Here is a 19,338-nt window from a genome sequence, read left to right on the forward strand (position 1 = left end):
AGGGAACCGTGCTGCCGTTGGCACAGATCACTGCGATCGTTTGGAACGGATCTGCTGAGCTGTGGCAGACCAAATCAGTGTTCTGGAAACTCCTGTCACCTCATTGAGTGGACAGTGTTGAGAAGTGAGGGTGCAGCAGTGGGGCAGGGGATGTACCAGGGCTGAGAGCGTGAGCCTCCCAGTCACGAGCAGCCTCTGCCCTTGCTGACGTTAGTGCAGGGCTGGGCACAGTAAGTTCCCTCTCAGGATAAACTCTGGAGCCTGCACTATACAAGCTGTAAGAATATGATGGACTTTATGAAAAAATAAGTGTTGATTTTGTGTTTTTTTTTAAATTTTTTACTCCTGCTTATCATATGGCCGTGAAATACACAGCAACTTCTTGTATTTGGAAGGTTTCTTTAGAAATTTGAAGCAAGTGGGAGGAAGGGATAACAAAGTCTATTCTGTTCCTCTAATTCAATCTCGCTATTTACAAGCCCAGCTCATCAAGTATGTTGTCACTGTTCTTTGCAGCAAGAGGAAGACTGAAGCCTTAGAACACTCCTGGAGAATATCTACAAATCCATGTGAATAGCCTAAAACATCATATTTCGTGTGGTTTCCATGGATGCCGACCATGCTGCAGTTAGGGCAGTTCTGGTGTGTTGCTCCAAATGGCACAGCAATTTTACCAGGATGCAGTATTCTTGCCTGCTGGCCCTAGGCTCTGGTGTTGCTGTCTGCTGTTAAATAGCTGTCTTGTGCCTCTGTGAAAGAAGGGACTCCTGCATGTGCAGATTGAGGAGGTGGTAAAGAGTTGTAAGTTTTATTATGTACTATAAAATAATAATTCCTGATGAAATGAAACATGAAGCATAAAAAGATTAGGATTTTGACATCTTGTTTTGAGATGGTAAAATGCTTCTTTGGTGGCCTTGAGTTACTAAAGGTGTTGCCATCCTAGATTCTCAGTTTGCCAATACACAGTGTAAATGTGGATGGACAGTGCCCGGCTCTGGCTCTGTGTCAATCATTCCCTAAATGCCTGTTGGCACCTGAATGACCAGCTCCTCCTGTTTAAAAGCAAGGCTGTGTGATTCTTTTATTTTTCTAAGCCATTTGCTCTCTTTAATTGAGCACTGGGAGCCATTGTGTGCGTGGTGTTGCAGGATCCTTGTCGTGTAAGGGCATTGATAAATATGTATTGTGTTGTCAAGTGTTTGTAGCTACTCTGCAGGTAGCGATGGAGGAGTGAGCTGCATACAGTTAAGAGTCCTTGTGTCTCCGGGGTCAATAAAAACAAGATGGCACAGGGAATTGTGGGAAATGGAGCCAGGATAGCTGCCTTCAGCATCACCTGCTAATAAACCAGCTATTTATAGATCAGCTGAGGCTTTGTCAACTAGATTGTTAAATTAGTATTTACATACTGGCCTCATTGTCTTTCACAGAAAATGTCATTTGCATTAGTGCTTGGACATAAGTGCAGCTTCCTGTGCTCCAGATACACGAGTGTGTTTGGTCACAGTCCGTGGCTTGCAGTGTGTGTGTGAAACTATTCGTGATAGATTCTTGCCTTGCAAATAAATCCTCTTCTCCCTGTAGCATCGTTTTCCCATCTTTCTGTGCCTCTCATTTCTTGCAGAAAGGCTCACCTTTGTTCCCAAATGTCCGCAACTCATCATGAGGCTGATCTCACTAGAGAGAGAGATGAGCAGCATTTCTGCATAGCAATTCCTAGTTAATCTCTGCCTCTCAGAGAGAGACTTGAATTGTTGATGGCTTGTGGGTAATTTAATAACTAGCAAACAAATAAGATATGTAGATTGTAGCAACTTAGCCCAGATGCAAAATCCCCACACCTCTTTGCAGCTGTTTGAAAGAACTCTGTTATAAAGGTTTGCTTTTTCACATTTTAGCACCAGTGAAACAGCATGGAGAAGAGTTGCTGCTCAGTGAAGCTGTGTTGATCACAGCAGGCTCCACACCTGGCTAGGCAGTTTCAATCCCCTGTGCGTGTGTCTGTGTGCCTTTCAAAAGGGAAGAGTAATCTACTTGCTAGACGTGTGTCTCTCGTAGTCCTTGGACAACCTTGAACAGTCATTTAACTTGTGTTTATTTGCCCATCTCTACCTGGGCAGATATTACTTCTGTGGTTTGGAGTGTGGAGGTTCAATGGATGTCTCAGATTCGTTATGGATGAAAAGTGTTACTGAAATGTAAGGTATTCATACTGTCTCTTCAGACAGCTGATCAGAGTTCAGATTCACCTTCCTGTCTTGCTGCTTCTTGCTTCAAAGCCATTTGGACACTTGGATTGTGCGGGAAGTCGGAAGGCAGTAATAGCAGGGCTGTGATGCAGACAGGTGTCACAGCCTTCGCTCAAATTCACTTCTTAGCACTCGCGGGGATGTTGATAAGGTGCTGTTATGCTGGTATTGTGTTATTCTTAATCTGTCTTTGGCCTGCAAAGGGTCCATCAGCATCAGTTTCTCTGACACCTCGGCAGGCTCTCTGGGCACCTCATTACTCTTTTCAGGAAGAGAGCATTGCAATCCCGTTTCTGCGTCCACAGAGAGCAGAGCTCACCTGCCTGTGCCAGCCCAGTTGCTGTAAGGTGAGAGCTCAGAATGAGGCTTGCAGTTTCTCTCACCAGGTACATGAAGCACATAATACCATGACAATAATGCAATATTTCCTGAAACCATGCACCTTCTATTTATTTTGTTTAAGACAGCAAAGCCTTGGTTTCTTCCCCTTCAAATTCTCTCTTCTCTTGGCCCACAGGAGAGGGAGTAGGACAGGCCAACTGTGGCCATAGGTTTGGGAAACCTGGAAGTTGGTTCCTTGGTGCATCAATTCCAGTGACTTGGCTGTGCTCATTTCATCACTACCTCTTCCATTTTAACTTTAATCCTTGCTGAAGGCAGCACCTGATTCTTACATTTTCCCATCTACTAGTTTTTTTTTCTGCCTTCTGCTGCTATTCAGAAGAGGAGGGGGTTGGGATGTGGTATTCTGCAAAATGTCAAGGTCTCTTCCTGGAGAGCTGACAGTATAGGTGTTTTATATGTACATGGGCTATCAGGATGAGACATTCCTACTCAGAAACATTGGCTGAGACAGACAGACATTCCTCCTGCCACAGAGAGACAGGCAGGCTCGCTGTTGCCAAGCCTTGAAATATTTGGCACATTTTCTATTGCCCTAGTTTTGTGGAGTTGTACCTAAGTTTTATAAGTACATGAGAATTTTAGTTCTGTGTTTTTATTGAAAAAAAGAAAAAGGAAGGAATAAATAAAATACAATAAACTAACCCTCCTGCCTAGACAGAATTGGTATGAGAATGTGAGTCAATTGCTTAAAACCAGAAGATAAATGAAATAACCCTAGTGTATTTCTAAATGGTTTTACAAGTAAACCTTGCGGTTTTGTGGGATATTCTGACTTTCCTCTTAGCTTTTCAGTATGTGAGGAGTCTGCAACAGGGCTTGTTTTCTTGAGTGAAGGGATATTTTCAGCTCTCTAAGAGTTCACACATCTGCAGTGTCCCCTGCAAGCAATAATGAGCTGACCAAAACAATCAGTCTCCCTGAATTAGAAGAGCCCTGCATTTTTCAAATTTTCTTTGCATTCTAATTTGTGCTTTTCAGTTGTTCCAGCTTTCAAGCCTTTCTTGCAAGCAGCAGGATCTTTAATTTCAAGTGGAAGCCAAGATTTCTTGTAAGAATATGGTTCAGGGTAGCGGTGTTTTGACATTTTCACAGTTATGTCATATATCATCACACCTCCCTATGAGCTGGCAACACCGTTTACACGGAGATGAACGTAATTATTCACAGAGGGGCCCTGTTAGAGCTTGGGACTCCCCAGCTGATCTAGAGGAGACCAACTGGCTCTGCAGGTCTGTGTCTGTCGTTCCTGGGCTCACAGCAGGATGCAGCTGCCTGTGCACTTTCAGGTTGGTTCCATGGGCCAGCGCCAAGGCACGTGCTCCTAAATCACCGATGAATTCAGAGGCACCCACTTGCACCTCTGCGTCGCCTGAGCGGAGGGACACATGCAGCCAGCCTCCCACAACAGAAAGGTTTCCAATAAAGCTGAAACACAGAGTTATTGTTTGCCCAACCGCTGGCAAATGCACAGAACCATTGTGTGGGTCCTGAAAGCCTGGGCGCTTTATTCTCTGCAGACTGAATGGCAGCCGCGGGTAATAATAACACAAGATTAAAAAAGCCAACATTATAGGGGCATTTACAACCCGCTGAGAGAATGAAATCTCAGCAAGGCTGAGCTGTGTCTCTAGTGATCCTACGTTTTTACTACTTGATAAGGAAATGATGGGCAGCTCTGGAGAAATGGCCACCACAGAGCAGACGAAGGGGGAGCAGGTTGGCTGTTCAAACACTGCAGTAAGTAATGGAAAAGCTGTCTGCAAATCAAGTGACCCTCCTGTCCCTCCCCATGCTGGCTGAGCTGGGGGAGTGTGTGTGCAAGCACACTGTTTCCTTCCCAGGCAGGCAGCAGTGGGATCAGGATTGGTTTGTGCAGTTCAGAGCCTTGTGCTTGGAAGTCTTTGGTCAGCATCATGCAGGGTGGTGCTTTGGTAGCTGTTAGCAGAATTTACATGTGAGAATGAGACTGACTGTGGAAAAGAGGTGGTGAAATTAGCTTTCTGCCTGTGGGAGCAGACACTCTTTCTGTCAACTTAAATTTGGGGAGACAATAAATGCTGAGCTTCCTGAATGCAAGTTCCTGTTCTAAGTCACAGTAATGAAAACTACCTTACACAATTTGAGCTCATCTGACAAGATCTTACATGTGGAATTTTATTATTTTCAAAACAAAGAAACCATACTCCACCAAAAAAACCTACCCAAAACCCAAAAAAACCCACCAAACATCAAAACAAAACAACAAAAACAAACCAACCAACCAAACAAACAAAACCAAAAAACACGATGATTTTTAAGGAACAGCGCCTTGTCTTAAAAATCAAGTCTTTAATTCAGTGCTAGTTTTAAAGTTCTTTATGCACATGTAACTACATAAACAGCTTTTTAAGACCTTCTTTCCCTGTGCACACATGGAAACTGTACGTGGTAAGTCAGAGTACCAGCCTGTAGCAAGATCCTCTCAGGATATGCCCAGGCTGCAGAATAATGATGGCAGATCAAACCAACCCTAACCTTGCTAGCCTTGAGTATTACCAGCAGGCTAACTCTGACAGTGCTGAGCCACAGGAATTTGTACCCACCTGTTCAGACAGGCTGTGCAGCTCTCTGCTACTCAGCAGGTTTCTGAGGTAGCATCTTACAGATGTGACCTTGGTCTTTGGTATTAATGATGCAATGAGTGAAATGATGGCAGGTATTTTAAAGTAACAAAATGTGAGTTTTTCTGCTTGGCTAGGGCAGGTGTGGTTTAATAACTGTACTTTTCCTTTCTAAAAACATTATTATCTGTTCAAGTCTCTTGCTTTGCTTGTGCCAGGCAACATGGCATGGAAATTGCTGGGCCCTGGGTGCTGTTTCTAGTGTGGGATATTATGGGGATTCAGAAATTCAGACTGCTTCATGGATTCATTTACTTGGATTAATGAATCTGTCTCTGCCTCTGTTTCCCCAAGAGTAATGTGAAGTTACTTACGTCAGAGGGATTTATGAGCTTTTTTCTATATTGGCCATTTTGCAGAGAGTGAAATTCAGCTCAGAGGGCTCTGCAGAAGGACAAAGTATTTGAGTTTATTCTCTTATAATCCTGGTTACAGAAAATTGGCAAGTTCCTGTTTAAAGTCTCTTTAAACACAAAGTATAAATACTCTTTTTGATTTTTTTTTCCTCTTTTTTCTTTCCTCCTTTTTTTTTTTTCTTCCTTCTCTCTCCTTCCTTTACGTGTTTTGGTTTTATTTTCAATGTTCCTTTAAACTGCAGGCTGTTCAGGTTGTGACCTGAAGGCTCCTCTGTGCTGGCACAGATTTGCAGAAGGCAGTTTAGGGCTTGCTTTGTTTCCACATGTTGCAAGTGTGAAATTAAATGTATGTTAGTGGTAGGGTCTTTGTGGGAAGAGAATGTAAAGAGGTGTTGAGTGACAGTAGAAAAGAATGGTTTAAGAGAGGGGAAGAGAGGATGTAGCTAAAACTAAATATGATGCTTGCTTTTTTCCAGAATCTTTACAGGAGAAGCATGAATGTGTTCCCAGTCCACAACTCCCTTGTCTCTTCCTCCCCCGCACCCCTCCCTCTTCTTCACTCTCACCCTCTGGGGCTGCTGTTTTAGGTTGAGTTGCTTCCAAACAGACAATACTTTCCAAGCAGATAAAGGGACACCTAAGCAGCTGCACTGGTATCTATCATGAGCAGACATGCTGCACAGTAAGGAAAATTACAAGATGGGACTGGCATCATTTGTCATATTATAAAAAAATACAAAGCTCCCCCTCCACTTGAGCAACGTCCACAAGACAATTGAACAGCACACTTAAAAACTGTCACTTTCTTTTCCAGTCTCTGAATACGTTTTCAAATGCTAACGTTAAACATTCCACCTTCAGATCCTCTGTAAAGAATGGATTTTAGACAGATGGAAGCAGGTCTCTGTCTTGACACAGATGCAGGACTATAAATTTGCAGAGGAGGTGATAGGAGATAATTATTTAGAGGGCTTTTGTGGCTTATTCCAGCATCTGGTATTCTACCGGGGTGTCCTCTGAAGAGGGATGGGTACAGGATGGAGCTAGAGAAATGCTGAGCTTGTTTTTCACTTGGTAAAGGTTTTTAATCTTGAAAGAAAGATTTAGAGTTTACTCAGGAGGAGACACTGAGAAATCGAGATGCATCTCCCAGTGTTCACCATTTCCCCTTTGCTTGCTCAGATCCATTGTTCAGGCTGTAGGACACTTTATCTGCTGGTCCCTTAAGTGCACTGCCTGAGCTGGGTGCCAGTGGGCAGCTACTCAGAGCAGATCCCTCTTGCCCAGGGACTGACTGTGACAGTGCCATGTTCAGGGCAGCTGAGCTTGCAGCTTCCCACAGGTGCTGCCTGGGTGTGCCTGTGGTTGGGCATCTCCATCTAATCTCATAACTGAACGTCTCTGGCCTCGCAGTCTGTTACAGCCTCTCCATTCCGATCCATGGCTCATGCCAGTGCTCTCCAGCCCAGACTGCAGATTCCCTACCCACTGCTTCCCTGCTCCTTGATCTTGTCAAAGGGGAGTGGCACAGTGAAATGTTTAGTGTTTCTTGGCTTCTGAAACCTGTCCAAGAGGTGTGGCTCAGTCATTTGACTGTCTCGGTTCAAGTCATAAACATTTCAAAAGGGTTGGTAATTCTCTGTCTGGTTGTCTGAACTTGGTGAAAGATTGTCTAATTGGGGCTTGGTGAGGGCCAGCCAACCAGACTTTTCTTCCTTGAGATCTAATCAGGTCTTGCAGCTCCTGGGACCAGATATTTAAAAGATACTTAAAGATTGGCAAGGGTTAGACATATAATTAATTCTTTACAATCTGATACTCAAATACTGTAAATGCTCAGTCAGCAATAAGTTTCAATAAGGGGAATTCAGTGCTGAGTCAAATGGGCTGGTTCTGCTGAAATAACTTCAGTTTCTGGTTTGTACCTGGGTAGGGGAGGGTATTCTTCCAAAATAATTTTTTTCCTCTTTTTAATTTTAGTTGTAGGCACCCCTAGTCTTTGGGAGGTGTTTCACAAAAACAGGTAGAAGTCATACCTCATATCTATCTGCAAACAGACCTGAGAATTCCCTGTTTTCTCTTGACTCTATCATTGCTGATTTTTGCCTCTTCAGCCAGAAGAAAAGGAGAGCGACATCTACACCCATGTGGGTGAGATGAATACAGCTATCACACAAATAAAATTACTGGCTGCCGAGTAGCAACAGCTTAATGAAAATGTGAAGTGTTAAACAAATAAAGCCAGTCAAGCTCATAATACTTCTGTGTGGAATTTCACTGTATCACTGAACAAAAATAGAATTAGGCATAGAAAAAGGATATCTGGAGAAGTCTCTGCCTGCCTCCATTCTTGGTGTATGAAGCCAGACTAGACAGGATTGAGCCATACTTTAAATGAGGACATGATACCCTGACCCAAAGAGGAATTCTGTTTATCCAGAGCAGGAGCCTGCTAAAGCAAGACAGAAAGGAACAAGATAAAGCACCAGATTTCCTCTGAAGCTTAAATGCAAATTGTACAGAGGAATGGATCCCTTGAGAACTGAATTTTTGCATTTCTTTAGCATCTTCTTTTGGTGAATAATTATCATACCTCTGTGTGGTTGGTAAGTGGCATTACTTTTAAGTACAGAAAGGGAGACTGAGATGGGGATTTATTTCAGCTGCTGGAAGAAGTTGGGAAGTGACTGACAGTAGAGCCTAGGACTGGCTTATGCACTCCAGGCACTGCTCACCCTCCTGGAGTGCACAAGAAAACTGCAGGGTTTAGTAACACTGGCAAGCACTTGGTGAAATCCCCAGTATGAGAATTTAACAACCATCGTTGAGGTCCCATCTCAGAGGCACAATGCCATTCCTGAGGTGAAGTGTTTTCAGCTGTTCTTTGCACTCTACCCAAGGACTCGACTTTCCTGTGCTTCCATCTTCATGAGAATTTCTGGAGTTAAAGACATGCTCATTAGAACTAGTGCAGGTTAGTAATACATCCCGGGATGAGTTCTGGAAAGGCAAAATGCAGTATGCAAATCTGGGATCAGCTTGTGAAGAAGCCCTGCAGCCAAGGAGCTGCTATATTTTCCTCCAAACAAAATTACATCCTCTTTCCCTGGCTTCTCCCATCTGTCTGTGTGGGGCTGTGAACAGGCAGAATGGGATGGGATGATCCCTAGGATCTGGGAGGACAACTGGGGTTGCTCCTTCTGTCTCCTGCTTCCCCCACCTGCTCCCTGGTAGCATTTCTTCACGAATAAAGCACGTCTCAGCTAGGCTTGGTCTCAGGTTGTGTGGAGTCACTGGTGTATTGAAGGCTTTGTTTGGGTCACATGGAGCTTTAATGCACTGGGGAATTAGAAATGTTCTAGGAGTTTAAGTTCTAAGTGCCTTTATTTTTCTGGGTGACCTTGTGAAATTTCCTTGCACCAGACCTGTATCTTGCCGTCCTGCTGCCTTTATCTAATTTGTTTTCTTGTGTATGTTGCTGACATCCAGTGAAGTGTAATTTGTTTGAGAAGTGGCACTTATAACAAGGATCCTGCTAGTAATCCCTGCATTGAATCCCTATATACACAATGTTCCAGGAATAATTAAAGTCACAAACTTCAATCTTGAGGGATGCACAGGGGAAACCTATCCTGAAATGAGGCTTTCCACATCTGACTTTTCTACTTCCAGTGCTTTTTAGCACTGTAGGATTTGCTATATTTGTTCCAGGACTGAAGTAGATTTAAGAGGAAGTCTGACATCCTGAATTTACACGTCCTAACGGCAGTGTTCATCAGTCAGTCTTCTTACCGTGTCCTTTCTCTACCCCTTCTCTCTATTAATTTTCCTCAATAGTCTGCAGGGATCATTTGCCAGCCTGATTCAAATTCCTGCACTTCCCTGGCATCTTGTTTTATAACATCTTGCATCATGTACTTTCCATTTCTGTAATCCATTTAATCCAAGATACTGAGGTGGCTTTGCAGGTATTTATTGCATTTCTTTCTTCCTTGTGTAAGGAGGTAACAGGTCATTTATACAACTTAATCCAAAACCTCTTGGCTTCTGGGGTTATTTTTTCCTTTTATTTTCCCACTGATTATTCTGGAGGCTGTTAGCAAGAGCAGGAAAGACAGTATAGAGAAGTTGCCAATATTTGTGTCTATTGTTTCATCACTCTGTACCCAGAGCATAGCTTGGCAGTTCAGCAGTTAAGCCCCTGCAGCCAGTGTCCCCCAGCAAATAATGTTACTGCTGCCTCTCCTTAATTTTTGGAAGTGTTGGGCTTAGGGTTTGAAATAATGAAATACTGTTGCATCAGTAAATGGTTTTCCATTCCTTTTGGCTCTGGAAGCGGATATTCACAGTTGGGTGAAGTTCATTTTAATCCTCGCAAAACCAGAGCTGGATTTGTACAAGTTGTCATTGTTCTGCTTTAGAAACACTCTGTGCCTTCTGGATCCCTTTATCCCTCCCAGGGGCTAATCCACAGGCTTGCAAAACACTCGGGGTGACTCTAGTTGCAGGATGGAGGGGTGTCCAGTGTTATCTCCTTTCCCTCCTGCATTGCCTTCTACCACTCAGTCCAGAAAGGCACAGTCGTGTTTGGAGCGTGCAGTTTCTGATGTGTACAGATTGCGGGATGTAATTACCTTCCTCTGAGATACAGTCATTACACTGGCTGTAAAGAGAGAGGGTCACAGTCCTAATGGGAAATGATTTTAAAGCAATCTTGACCAAGTCTAGTGGAGCCATTTCAGAGCACTTAAAACTCAGCCAGTCCTTCATGGCACTTGTGATATGTCCACTTCATGCAGCGAGAGGCATTGGGATTAACACTTGTTGAGGGATAAAGAAAATCCATGATAAACTGCAGCATTGGCTTTGGGCAAGCGTTGTGTGCTGCCTCGGGGGAAAGGCACTGACAGAGACTGGGCTTGATTATTATTGTTCTTGATACTGATTTGGAAAAACACAAGGCTCTCACAGAAGCAATAAGCCAGTAGTCATGAAATCTGCCACCTTGGGCTTCCTCTGCTACAGGAGCTGCTCCTCTGTCCCCAGGCTTGATTTCTGCAGAGGCAAGAGTATTGTTCCCATTTCCCAAGCAGGTAGCTAGGCAGATACACAGTCCCCAGATCAGAGCCAGATCACTGGTGGATGCACTGTCAGTTTACCTGGGGAGTTCAGGCTTCAAAAATGTTCCGTCTTACAAGGCAAATTTGGTCAGAGGTTGTTTAATAACAAATACTAGTTTGTGTTTTGTTAGAGAAAGACAGGCTTCAGTGTGCTTTGGTGCATGCTGGGGTTGTACTCAGTAGCAAGGTGAGGAGAAAAATTTCAGCAGAGCTGATGGAGGGTGGCAGTCAGCAGTTGTAGGTCATATTGAGGGGCTCTGGCAGGTCTGTTGGGATCAGGCCAGGACTAAAAAGCAAACACCACTTCACATAAGCGATTTTCTGTATTTCAGTCCTTTACAGAAGCACAACAGCCCAAGCTGTGCAGGTTAGCAAAGCTCTAAGCTGGTGCCCAGGAGAGCAAGAATAACTAGTAGTGAAATGCTCTATGTCTGATTTTCATCCTTTGAGCTCCTCTGTAATGTTATTGGGAAACAAAAATTGTTTAAATAATGGAACAGACCAGATGAAATTGTGCAGTGATGCAGAAGGGGTTGAGGAAGGGTTATTCCTTTCTTTCCATTACTTTTCTCCTCCTGCCTTGCCTCCCAAACGTGGGTGGAATCTACATGTCAGGCGCTAGCGACATCAGCCTGGCCCGGTGGCTTTTCTTAATGGCAAGAATGAGATTAAATGCAATTAACATCGATTGAGCAAAAACTGCCCTCGGTTTGTATGTGGATTAATTAGCAGTCATCCTTTCAGCAGCAGCCCTTTGCAGAGCTGTGTTTGCTCCTCCTGGCTCCGCTCTTTTCTAGCACATGTCCAAAATCAAAAGCACTGAGCTTGTTCCCTACTGCGACGTCGGGGGTTACCAGCTCAGCAGGGAGATGCAGCCCCCCAGCCAGGATGATTTTTTATGCAGTCTGCTGACTGCAGAGCTGCTCAGTCAGTGGCAAAATATTTCCTGTTAAGCAAGGCTAATGACAGGAGCTCTCTGCGAGTTAGAACAATGATCAGAACAATTGTCTGGAGGAAATCAATGTTATAATGCATGAACAAACAGGTGAGTCTCAGAACAGCTGGAGATTAGTTGTGCTGGTAAATAACTTTGCATTCGGGTGATGCAGAGCAATGGGGAGGTGTCAAGGCAGAGCAAAGCAAGCAGTGTCTAGGCTCTTGTGAGCCAAAGGAGAGAGAGGAGGAAACCAGAAAGACTGTTTCTGTTCCTAGCACTCTGTTGGTGGGGTATGTAGACCAGGAGACTTCCACGTGAAAGCACTTTCTGGGGTGTTCTGACAATGCATCTGGTGAGTTTTTTGAAAAGTGTCTTTTCTGCTGTCAAGCCAACTTTGAAGACACCATCTGGGGAAGTAGCCAAGAAGTCATTGGGTGAACTTCCCTGCTTTGCAAAACTATTAACACCAGTACAGAGAAGAAGGAAAACAAAACTCTCTTCATAGCTTTTTGAATTAATGTTTTCTGTTGCTGCCAGGCATGCTCCCGGCCCTCCTTATTCCAGTCCCAAGGACAGCAACTGTTGGGCTCCTGAAGGATGAGAGAGACAGAGAGGCTTTTCTGTGCAATAACTATATGGCACAGAAGTGCTGTGATCCATTAGTCAGCACAGCTGCTCCACAAAATAGCCAATACTCTGAGTGTAACAGAACAAATTGCACATAACCAAAAAATACCTACAGCATACATCAAACCAAAGTGACTCAAATGTCCCTGGCAGTGCTTTGGGGTGCTAATAGCCCTGCAACAAATGCCTCATCCAGTGTAAAGGCCTTGAACACCCATCTTAGGGCAGGTCAGGACTTTTGTATTTTGTTTGTGCCACTTTCCACACTGAGATGAAAAAGTTGTGTGGTCACGTTGCCGAGGTCTGCTGTCTGCCAACAGGTATTCTGATGTTGAGAGCTGCCTGCACACGGCAGGGAACTAGGAACTATGGAGATTAATTTCTACTTTGTCACTGACACTCCAAATGCACCAAGTCATTTATCATGGGGATCTGCTTTCTGATTTCTTCATAGCTACACAGTGCCCATGTGTGTGAGCACTGCGGTGCAACTGCTTAAGGGGATGTTAAAACAAAGGCAAGGCACATGGTGGAGGAAACTTGCAGGGTTTGCCCTGTGAGACTAACGGCTGGTTAAATAAATATGTCTTAACACAGCTGAGGCTTGGCAAACAACGTCTCTGGCAAACACTGAGAGAGGAAGTTCTTCAGGGTCTGGCTTTTCAGGGAGGCAGATTCCTCCTCTGGCTGAGAGCCTCCAGCAAGGCTGAGAGCTGAGGCACAGAGCTGGCCAGTTGCTGGGGGAGGTAGAGAGGATGCTGCAGATTCACCAGGCAGCCCTGAGCTTCTGCACTGGGATGCAGACTGAGAAAGAAGGAACAGGACAGAGGAACGGGTGCATTAGAAAATCTTGCTGAGACTTGCTCGCCCTGGTGCTGGGTACCAAGGCCTCAGCTCTGTTAGAGGACAAGGACATTGGCATTGGCTGGACTCCCTTCTCAGCAGGGGTGGGATTTGTGGAGCAGATCTGCTTGCAGAGCTCAGCCCTTTCTCCTCACTCAACTGGAACCAGAACTGGAAACCAACTGGCTTTCCCACAGGGGCTGCAAAGTGGCAGGCTGTGTCAGCTAAGCAGCCCATTTTGACTGCAGTTAGCTCCTGAGCAGGGTGCCACGGTGGTGGAAGAACGTGAGTTAGTGGCTTGAGGGTCCCATTTGCTGGGAGAGGCATGGGAGAAAACAAGTGCTATATGCCCTCCAGCTGGACTTGCTGTCAGGACTGAACAGATTGCCGTTCCTATTTTTGCTTGTGAGGAATTTGCCTTTTTATGGACATTATTTTCATATGTAGAGGTGCTGGGCTGGAGCTCCTCAAGACTGGAATCTGGTCTCTACCTGGATTGCATTGGCAGTGGCATTAAAAATGTCGTGCCCTCCCTATGCAAGAAGGGCACTGTTCCCTTTCACCAGACTGTGGGGGTGCAGTGCACTCTCCAAGGCTGCTCATCTCCTGACTTGTTCTTCTAAGACCTGCAGCAGAGACCAGCTAATGCCAACTGTGGGACAGTCATTTTATGAGGAGGCACCAAAACTTCTCAGTCTGAGCCTCAACTCCATTAATTGGGAGTATCCTGTCATGTGAGAACAGCAATTCCAAACTGCCTGGACTTGTTGCATATTCACCTTGTCTGGTGCATATGCAATGATAAGGGCATGGAGAAGAGGTAAAGCTTCTCCTTCCCTTTACTGGCTCCTTCTGCTCAAGGTAAGTGCTGTAGCAACCTGGTAGCATCTTTCAGAGAGGATTCCAGGTTGGAACAAAATGAAAGGGTGCCAAGTCTGCACTGGCATGGTTGCAATGCTAGGGGGGTTCAAACGTGGACAAAGAGAGGGTTTAGTCTTAGAGATATGGTGTCTCTCAGCTCATCAGTTCTGGGAGGCTGGACCCATAGGCATACCTGGTATGTGGGTAGGTTAGGCTGGAAAGAATTCATTGAGGTTATGAACTGGCTGTCTTCATTTTCTCCTGAAATAAGTAAAAATATAATAGAATCAATCATATAATGGTTTCATCTGGAATGGACCTTAAAGATCATCTAGTTCCACCCCCCTGCCATGGATAGAGACACCTGCAACTAGATGAGGTTGAAATATGTAGTTATGATTTTAAACATGAAATTGTCCAACTGTGATATTCTTTAAAAGTGTTTTAAAAAAGGTTTAACCAGAACACAGAAGGGTTAACCACCGAGTAGCCACAGAAGTGATGTTGGTTTTTTGGTTTTTTTTTCACAAAATGTAGCATTCCTGGACACTTTACTGAAGTGTTACAATGTGAATACAGCAAATTACTTCATTGCAAAATTGATCGTGAGTTGTTACTGCTTCATTCATTGCAATTTCAGTGAGTGCTATTGGAGTTTTTAAAATATATTGCTCTGTGCATAACTTTTAAGTCACTAATGATGAGAAAAATTACCTGGAAAATTAGAGTCAGTGGAGTATTATTGATGGTTCATTTGTCAGATTTCTGCATAACCTTTGTCTTAATAATTCGGTGAACAATTTTCTCTTTATTCTTGAGTCCTTTGAAGCTTTTCCGGTTCATTGTTGTCAGAGATGGGGCTGTCCTTGGAGATTCAAGGCCAGCATATTCAGTCTACATGGACCATGTATCAGCCAATATCAGCCTGCTGTGCAGAAGCAGCCCGAATGACATCCTCACCATCATTGTTTTGTGATGTTTTCCATTCTGATTCACACTGAAGAAAGCACAGCTCCTCTCCTCAGAAAAGCAAATATCTGGAGAGTAGAGCTGAGCTGAAGTACAGCCCTAATAGAAATGGGCAATGAGACTGTATGCAGTGAAGTGTTCAGTTGTCTTTCTCTAGTTGGCTTTAGCTGGGTCCTCTTAACATGGATCAGTGCTGTCTGCTCTGCAGAAGGGACCTGCACATATGCAGAGCACAAGAAAAGAGTAGCCTGCTGATGGGCTTGCCCTCTGTGATTGTGCTGTTCCTGTAGCGCTGACACAACAACGCCATTGCTGCTGCAGGAGAGCTGATTGCCCACGTTGTGGAGTGGGATCCAACACTGATTTCTCAGATCCTCAGGGGGAGGGGTGTTACAGTGGTGTCATGTGTATTCTCATCCACTGCTGATGGTATTGTTGGTTTGATTTCTTTGACTTTATAGATGCGATAAGATAAAAATATGAAGAGACCACAGCAGATTTTGAAATCTCCATCCTAAAAACATTGGAAGCTTTCTGTCTTATAATCACAGCTCATATGCAGAAACCTGCAGGATCTGAGGAGGTACCACTTAGTAGGTTTCTGTGGGGACAAAGCACATGTGATTTTGATTTGAATTTTAGGTAGGTTAGGGTTTTAATAGCATAAAGGCTGTCAGATATGTCAGGAGTTAGGGTGGTCTCTAAGTCCCCATTTTCTTCTCACTTCTCTGGTGCTCTTATATTGATCCTGTTCCAGGATGAGAGAGTGGGGGGAGTATATGTGTCTGTGTCTATGTGTTTGATGGCAGCTAATCCAAGTGCTCCTGTGTCCTGCTGAGGCAGGACTTAGTGTGTGGCTACACTTACTCTTGTGACTTCAGTGCTCCAAGGCTTACCTGGAGCCACAGCTGTTCTCTCCCACTGTAGGCCAATGGATTTACAGTCCTGATCATTGCAACTGACCATGTGTTCTTGATCACAGAACCAGCCTTACCTTTGTTATCATGAGCTGCTTTCTTGCTTCCACAGTCCTCTCCCCTTAAATATCTTGTGTTTTACAGTAGGTGAAACATGATGATTTTTATGTGGGATTTTCACCCTGCCAATGCTACTCTTTCATTTCTGATGGCAACATTCCTATGTCAAGAGCTGCGTAACTAGCTTGCTGCCTTTTTCTTTTGTCTCCTTTTTCCTCCAGGAGCTGTTAGTTAATTCTGGATAAACATCATCCGCCAAAGAGCAGTGGACAAGGAGCACCGACGCCCTTGGAAGCCTCATCATCCTGGACAGACACTGACCCAAACCAGTGCCTTCTGCCCTCCATGACCAAGACAATACAACATGATTCCTCTTCTAACTGCCTGCATGTATCAGTCTCGGTGGATGTTTCTGGAGTTGGGAGAAGGGTCCCAAGAGGGGGGGAATGCTATGATTTCTTTTCATTTTTTTGTGATGTAAAGAATTGTGCTGGCCCCAGGTGCTTTCAGCACATCTTGTAGCTTGGAGTCATGCCCCAACTTAAACCTGGTTCACCCAGTCCCAACTTTGGTTTCACCAACCTACATCTGAGTTTCAAGAGCTGTTGCCTCTGTTTGTTTGCTCTGGAGAGGAGGTCTGAAGTATTTGGAAGTAACCCTGAGCAGCTTGTTAGGATTAACTGTTCCTAGCATGCTCCCATTGGTTACAGCAGCAAGCACATTCCTTCTCTTCCAAGGTTCCCTCCTAAACAATAAAGTGTTTAACAGTCACTGTGTGCTGTGAGATACTTTCAGTCCCATGAGTTTGTAAACTGCTGTTTTCTGCCTACTGCCAATGCCAACAAAAACTCCAAATGTGTGTGAGGAGTAGCAGTATTTTAAGTCACAGTTTATAAATCACAAAACTTATTCGTTTTGGTCCCGGGATGACTGGCTTATTTGAAAGTACTTGGTTGCAAAGTCCTGGCTGAAGGGAACCTGTGGCAGGGAATCATACTGTAAAAACCTTTACCTGCTGGCTGCAGAGCCCAAGTTATCTTTCTTTCCATGACCTCTTGTGTACAGTTCCTGCTGTGTCTGCCATAAACCACCATCCCTTTCATTCTTGTGCTCGATGTTGAACCTGCTGCTTGAGGAATGGAGGAATCTGGGTACATCTGGAATCTTATTCTCCTAGAGGAAGGCGTGGTGGAATTGCAAAAGGCCTGTCAGCAAACCAGAGGAGCAGGTCTAGTTTGGTAACCTGATTCCTTTTCTCTGGGTAGAGCTTCTCTGTCTGGCAGCATTAGCTTCCTCTGTCCTCTCTGACTGTATCTGACAGTTTTTGAAGAATGTGAACATGGATTTTTGGAGGTCGTGTCAGAGTTTAATGCAGTGTTTATGAAAATGGATGAGGGGGGCTGAGAATTGTTTTCTGTGTTATATTCTGCTTCGTCTCTTTTTTCTTTAGATAGCAACTTAGTGCTTTACATCTTCATTAAAGCAACAAAATGCCTTTCCTTCTTATTGAGAGCTGATGCCACAACACTTTTCATCCTCAGAAGTGATGTTTGCTTACGCATGGCTTATCTCTGTTAGCCTCAGATCTTGTAAAAATTCCAGCTCTGCATCTTTGTGTAGGTCAAACTTGCTGTCCCCCAGTGAGGAGGAGCAAGTTTTCCAAAACAAAGTAGGACAATTAGAGCCCTCAGATCTGTTGGAGCAGGACTGTGTGGGCTTTTGCTGCTGCTGCCATGCCAACTTTTGGATCTGCTTGGGCTGGCCACAGAACTTCTGACTCTGCAGGCAGAGATTCAGAGCAGCAAGGTCTGCCCCGACTAGGTTTGAAATTATTACTGGTCTGAAGAGAAAAGTATGTATTTTGTCTCTTCCTCATTTTCCTCTTGCCCCTATCCAGCATTGCCTTGGCATAAGTAATTTGCATGTTATTATTTCAGCTGCCCTAAATTGGGGGACACTGTCATGCCAGGGCTGATTATTTGGCGGCTCTGGGCAATTTTCTCTGTTAGGCAACTGTAATACATTTTCATGTTCTTTTATAATGAGCTTTATTTACCAAATTGGCAATTCCTCTGTTGAGAAATAACTGATTACAGCATTCAGGGAGTTGCTGTCATCTCAAGATACGCAGGTGTCTGTGGAACATAAACAGATGTGATCATTCAGACAGTGGACTCAATTGGGGAGGGGGGGAAAATATCAGCCATAAAATCATAAATGTAACAGCTACAGCTAATGTTGGCCAGGTGCATTGCGGCTGTTTGCAGCCCAACAAGGACAAAGTGGCACTCGAAGGCCATCCACTGCTTCCAGATGAGGGACTGCACTGCTTGTTTGTTAGCTGAAAATACACCTCTTACCTTTCACTGCACTTCAATACTGGCTTGCCTGACTGTCTCCAAAAGTTTCTGAGGACAGACATTCATTTGTGGCACAACCTTGAAATGAGAAACTCCTCTGTCCTGCTGTGTTGGGTTTAATTGTAGCTTACTCTGTGCTGAATGTCTACAAACTTCTTGGTGATCATGTCTGTGGGGACTGTGGTCCCAAATGCCTTTCAGGCAGTTCCTTTGGTGTTTCCTAGTGCCCAGCAGCAGTTCTGTTGCTGCTCTTGCCCTAATCACCAGCTCAGACATGTGAGCCTGGGGGAAAATATGATTACCAGGGATGTCAATAGGAAACTGCTGAAGATGAAGTTCAGTTGCAGAGTCTCAGCTGCTATCCAAGTAAAAATGTGCAGATAACAGAGCTTCTTGGGTTGAAGGTTTTCTCTTCCCCCTCATCCTCGCTGCCCCTGTAGTACCAAGGCCCTTTCAAAGAGGGAAGAAGCCCTGTACCTTCTATTAGGCTCCCTCTTTGTATGTTTCTCCTTGACTGCTTGTTGGATATTCAGAGCAATTTTTTTCTGTGCGAGATTGTGACAGCAGGTGCCAGTTGTGCTCCAGAGTGGCAGAGATCATTATTCCTGGAGCCTGGTGTCCAGTGTTGAATAGATGTCCTTTCCACACCGCTACCACCACAGCTGGCATTAATGGACAACTTAGGACAGCAGGATAAACAAGGTCTAAATCTATTGTGGAAGCTGAATTAGAGGCAGTTTCCTCCAAAGGCAACTTTGAGGTGGGGTAGAGGCAGCCACGCTGCTGTCTGTGCTGCATGTGCTGGATAGAAAGAAGCACTTTTGTGACCAGGGATATCTGTGACCTGTTTCACCAACTAAAACCAAACCTGCCCATGGCCAGGAGCAGCTTGGGCACAGTGCTCCCTTCAGCTGAGCAGTGCATGTCCATTTTGCTTGCCTGGTTATTGCACTTCTCTGCAAACTGGGTAA

General features: G+C 44.5%; 1 protein-coding gene across 6 annotated transcripts in view; it reads left to right on the plus strand.

The window, feature by feature from the left end:
• The window catches only part of CHCHD6 (coiled-coil-helix-coiled-coil-helix domain containing 6), a 110,393-nt gene extending 93,615 nt beyond the window's left edge, over positions 1-16,778 (plus strand). The window contains exon 9 of one of the 6 annotated variants that reach the window (XM_058844811.1): positions 13,825-15,021. In XM_058844811.1, the coding sequence (XP_058700794.1) occupies positions 13,825-13,938 (114 nt within the window). In that variant the 3' untranslated portion in view covers positions 13,939-15,021. Of the gene's footprint in view, positions 1-13,824; positions 15,022-16,228 lie in introns of those variants that run through there. The other 5 variants (XM_058844813.1, XM_058844808.1, XM_058844809.1 and 2 more) reach the window with 5 other exon arrangements.
• Positions 16,779-19,338: the final 2,560 nt, after the last annotated feature.

This window comes from Poecile atricapillus, chromosome 9 (assembly GCF_030490865.1).
Source record: "Poecile atricapillus isolate bPoeAtr1 chromosome 9, bPoeAtr1.hap1, whole genome shotgun sequence".
Lineage (NCBI taxonomy): Eukaryota > Metazoa > Chordata > Aves > Passeriformes > Paridae > Poecile > Poecile atricapillus.